This window comes from Wasmannia auropunctata, unplaced genomic scaffold (genome assembly GCF_000956235.1).
Source record: "Wasmannia auropunctata unplaced genomic scaffold, wasmannia.A_1.0 LD336078.1, whole genome shotgun sequence".
In the NCBI taxonomy this organism is placed as follows: Eukaryota; Metazoa; Arthropoda; class Insecta; order Hymenoptera; family Formicidae; genus Wasmannia; species Wasmannia auropunctata.
The window spans coordinates 50,275-55,341 of NW_012026812.1; the positions used below are offsets into that span (position 1 = coordinate 50,275).

General features: G+C 37.5%; 1 protein-coding gene across 1 annotated transcript in view; it reads left to right on the plus strand.

The window, feature by feature from the left end:
• Positions 1 to 465: 465 nt before the first annotated feature.
• The window catches only part of LOC105448745 (E3 ubiquitin-protein ligase Su(dx)), a 22,246-nt gene continuing 17,644 nt past the window's right edge, over positions 466 to 5,067 (plus strand). The window contains 6 exon segments of the mRNA XM_011687486.1: positions 466 to 882; positions 1,449 to 1,607; positions 2,311 to 2,733; positions 3,144 to 3,493; positions 3,495 to 4,525; positions 4,618 to 4,849. Of these exon segments, the coding sequence (XP_011685788.1) occupies positions 1,550 to 1,607; positions 2,311 to 2,733; positions 3,144 to 3,493; positions 3,495 to 4,525; positions 4,618 to 4,849 (2,094 nt within the window). The 5' untranslated portion in view covers positions 466 to 882; positions 1,449 to 1,549.

Genomic DNA, 5,067 nt, shown 5'->3' on the forward strand with positions numbered 1-5,067 from the left:
TAAAATTATGAGATAAAAGTTTCAAATGGCGGTTACACCCGTTACACTTGTCCAAATTTTATTTTCGATTTTTTACCCAAAATAATTAATATGCAAACAAAATAAAAATAGATGCAAAAATTAGCAAATGACTAGCAATCGAATGACGTATTCGAAATTATTGAAATCGTTAGTTCGACAGCTGGCTTCATACCGGTCCGCTGTCCGCACTCAAAATCCTCTCTGCTGTGGCCATCGATGGCGAAAAAGGAAAGTCCCTAGCAATAGACCGGGTATGCAGAACGGAACCAAACGGAACGCTTTCTCGTGAATATTAGAAAGAGAAAATAACACTGGTCAAAGTTTCTTTTCTCTTTTCAAGTTACGTATATAAATGTTCGATCCAAACACGCCGTCTATCACGTCTATAGCCTCATAACGATTGATGTAGATAAAGATAGAACTCGGTAAAGCCAATCAGTAAGTAACTATTCCGGAGAGAACATTGAACACTCCATCCTTATCGGTGCGGGGTAAAAACCTTTGAAACATGAACAAAATACGACTTCTCGCATGATTTCAATATACATAAGTGCATTATACAGAGTGTTGCATTTAGTGAAAATATAGTTTGCACGTAATTTCATATGAGAATCCATCGAATCGTTCAGCAGCAATTTTCAATTATGAAGGCCACTCGCAGTCGTTGTCACGCTCTCGCATGATACATAAAGAGACTACGTTTGACGTATAGAAAGATGGTGACCGACCGATAGCGAAGTTTGATAACGCAAATTCCCGAATATTTCCACTTGTCCTCGCCGCGATAAGATCGTTGGTCGTGCGAGGAATGGACGACAGATCGCTGGGGATGTCGTGAGCGGTTGGAGGCTGTTAATTTCGGTTCGTATTCGCCAATATTGCCAGCCAAATTCGTTCCTTCGAATCATACGGTGTCGCGCACAACGAGCTCGGAGCTCGTCGAATGACAGCACATTGATAAGCCGTAGGATTGTAGAAAGGCGAATCTTCGCAACAGTCTCCGCTCGTACGTGTCTCGCGTGTAAATAATTTCAGTCGGAAAAAAATTGGTCGTAGGTAAAATTCTGTGGTAAGGTCATTATACGCGCCGATTGCAGCGACTGAAAAATTCCACTTTTCTGCGTTTTAATACTTTTGCTAAAGTATTCTTCGTTTTTATATACATACTCACCTTTACTGGACTTTTCGTCAAGATAAGATTGAATGTATTTATATGTAATTATACTACTGATTTCATTGTTCTTCAAAATAACACCGAAAATACTACTTAAATTTTTTTCAAATGACTCATTTTTTATGCGACTAGTATACACGAGATTCATACTCAAGCTAATTATTGTTAATAGATGTTATTATACAAATATAGTGTGTTTTATATCATTGATATGTGTAACTCCAAGAAGTTAACCTATAAACTATACTTCTAGAATCCGCTTGTGCACATCACAGATATTGCAAAGGAGCAATTCAGTGAAAGAATTATGAATTCTTTAAAGTAGTCACCGTGAATTGCAATAAATTTTTTACAATGTCTCATTGCGAGGAGGATGCGGCGTCTCCTGGTTTCCACCAATTGAGCATTACAAGTAAGTTGTATGGGATTCCAGACGCAATAAGATGTTCTCAAAATGTACATCGTTAACATTTATTTACTCTAAATGTTCTGTTGTATTGAAAGAAATATAATTGTACTGAAATATTTCTGAAAGAATGATAAAAAAAGAAAAACAGATAAAATTACTATTAAGTAGGTACTATAAGTTACTGTTATTGCTTTTTCTTGTTTTTTAAATTCTATTCTTATCATTCATTATCTTTAATCAAATGTCTTCTTATCTCTGCTTAACTTATGTTTTTATGAAATTGATATTAATTATCAGGTTGGTAACTGTAAGTCAAAATATGCCATGTTGTAGAAATAATAGTATCATAAAAATAATACCAATATAGAAATAATCAAATGGAATAATCAATAATCTATTTTCTTTTATTAATGTTTTGTTTGATAATGTTTTATTAGATTGTTTTTACTACATGAATATATTTACTTAAAAAATATATATATAATAAATGTGAAATTATTTATTTTGTATTATTCACATTTTTACAAAAAATACGACGTATTTTTTTATTAAATATTCACTATTGTATTTTTTAAGAAGTTATTTAAAAATTATTTTGATAAATTGTCAATATATGTAATGCAATTATCAATTAATAGATATAATGCAACTATGTTGCAGGATTGTTTTATCTTATATTTAATAATTTGATATTTGATTATTTTAGTTGAAGCAGCAATATTGAGAAGTTCAACCTTTTTAAAGCCTAATCCGTATATCGAATTCTCAGTCGATGATAAGAGCCCTCGTAAAACAGAAGTATCAAAGTCTACGTATCAACCGAAATGGAACGAGGAATTTACTATACTTGTTACACCATATTCACAATTGCACTTTCGATTACTTGACCATAGTACATTTCGCAAAGATACGTTAATAGGAGAAAAACGGATAAACCTATTCCAAGTGTTATCACATTATAATGGGAAACTAGAAAATTTAGAATTAACATTTGACTTAATGAATGAGAGCAAGCACGATTCTCAATTGTGCAAGGTTGGCGAATTAATCACGGTATTTGATGGACTTAGAATCGATACCGCTAATGAAATGCCAATAAATGAACCATCTTGCCAAATACAATCTGATGGTAAGAAAAGTATTACAATGGTTGATATACAAAAAATTTTAGAAATATATTAATTTTTAGAAAGCGACAGGAGAGTATATTTTTTAAAATATTTATCTTAAGCTTTTCCTTTTAAGTAAGATTCATTAAGTCATAAAAATTGACCTATTACAAGTCGATTATTCTCGCATTCGACTATGATTGGTCAATTTTTACGGCTTACGGCTATAGTAGAGTAAGTTTTATAATTTATTGTATTCCTTGCCTTAAAATGGCTTAAAATATGACATTGTTTCAGAGTCACTATAGTGGCTCTCTCGTCCTGTAAAGATTAAGATCTGTAACAGAAGTTTGTTTAAAACAGATATATGTATAATCACTGTATATTACAATCTATTTTTCTATTTATATCAAATTATATCTCATTTTAGGTGCCACAAATGATACAATCAATAACCGAAGTATTCTCAACGGCGGAGTCCGTGCACGTATGAGATTACACAGTTCGGAAAATCTTGCACCGTCTATATATCGTGGCTTAACAAATATCCACTTTAGTCCCAATTATAATGGTGGAAACAGTCAAGCAAACAGCAACAAAAACGTTGGGCTCTCTACTACGATCTCGAGTGCGGATGGTACGTCGGGTAGCAACGTTGGTAATAGCGCCAGCAGTAGCAGCCTCTCCACAAGCATTCTGGTGAACGGTCACGCAATTCCCATGACAGATAAATCTATGATGTCACCGGGGAATCGGCACGCCACAGACGTGCGAAACTTTAGCGAGTAAATCGACCGTTAAAGAGCTATCATCGGCGTCAACTAATTCATCAGAGGGTCGTGGGTACACATGGAGCAATCACAGCAACGCGGATCAATCCGCAATGATTAAATCGGATTCACGTGGCCCGTCACGATCAGAGCAATCTCCCTTGATGATACCCGGGCAACAAATTTGTGCAGATGTCCGCGGAGTTCCACGGCAAGATCAATCTATGCTTCCTAATATGGACGGTTCCAGTGCTTCTCAGACAGACGCGAATGCATCGTCGCATGTGGATATGTGCGGCAATGCGAATGTCCTGCGGATAGAGCAATCGATTGCCGCAGCGCCTCTAGACGGTCGTGTAATGGCACGTTTAGAGCTACTGGTGAATAATATACCTTTGGATTCGGACGATTTATTGTGTCCGAGACAGCCAGATCAGTCGGCAAACATTCGACGAACAAACACGACCAACGAGGATCAGCGCGTGATGAGACAACAACCAGAACAATCGACGAATATTCGCGCGGTCGAGGATCTACGGGGAATGAGGCAACTGCCTGAGCAGTCCACAAACGTTCGCGTTGGTGAGGATCTGCGAGCGATAAGACAACAGTCAGAACAATCCACGAGTGTTCGCCAGCAAGAGGAGATACGAACTCCGCGTGCGGAGCAATCGATAAGTACAGCGCCACTTCTAGATCTATGCGGAGTTTCACGCGGTCAGCAGAATGCGAATCCTCCACTGACGGATAATCGGGCTGTAGTGTTTCGAACGGAACAATCAGCGGTGATTCCTCTCTCCGATGGACGAACGATTCCTATTGTGGAACATATGTCGCCTGTCACGCTACCAGATTCCCGTTCCAGTGTACCGCGTATTCCGCAGAGCGCATCTTCATTGTCAAGTCAATCTATTGCTGCATCCGTGCCTGGGCAGTCTGTGACGCAACCAGGATCCTCCGTAGTGCTCAGCGAAGATATCAATCATTCCGAAGAACCATTGCCGCCTGGTTGGGAAATGAGATACGATTTATACGGAAGAAGGTAATGTATATGTTTATTGATTATCACAAAAATATTATGAACCTCTTATCTCTCTTATATCATCTCTTTCTTTCTTTCGCGCGCGCGCTTAGGTATTATGTTGATCACAATACTCGAAGCACGTCTTGGGAGAGACCACAGCCTTTGCCTCCTGGATGGGAAGTTCGGCGAGATCCGAGAGGTAGAATTTATTATGTTGATCATAATACAAGAAGCACCACGTGGCAAAGGCCAAATACAGAAAGATTACAACATTTCCAACATTGGCAAGGTGAAAGGCAATACGTTGTCCAACAAGGCAATCAAAGATTTCTTTATCCTCAGGTAACTAAACTGATTGATTTTGAATCGAATAAAAAATTAGGTAATATATTCTGTATATATATATACAGGGTGGACCATTTTAATCCATCCAGTCGAATATCTCGAAAATCAAGCCCGGGAGAGAAAAATTTTTCAAACAAAAGTTGTTTGGTTTCGAAGGGGACATAAGATAATATTGGTTTGACCCTGAGTGGCGTCAAGGTCAGGACAAGGTCACT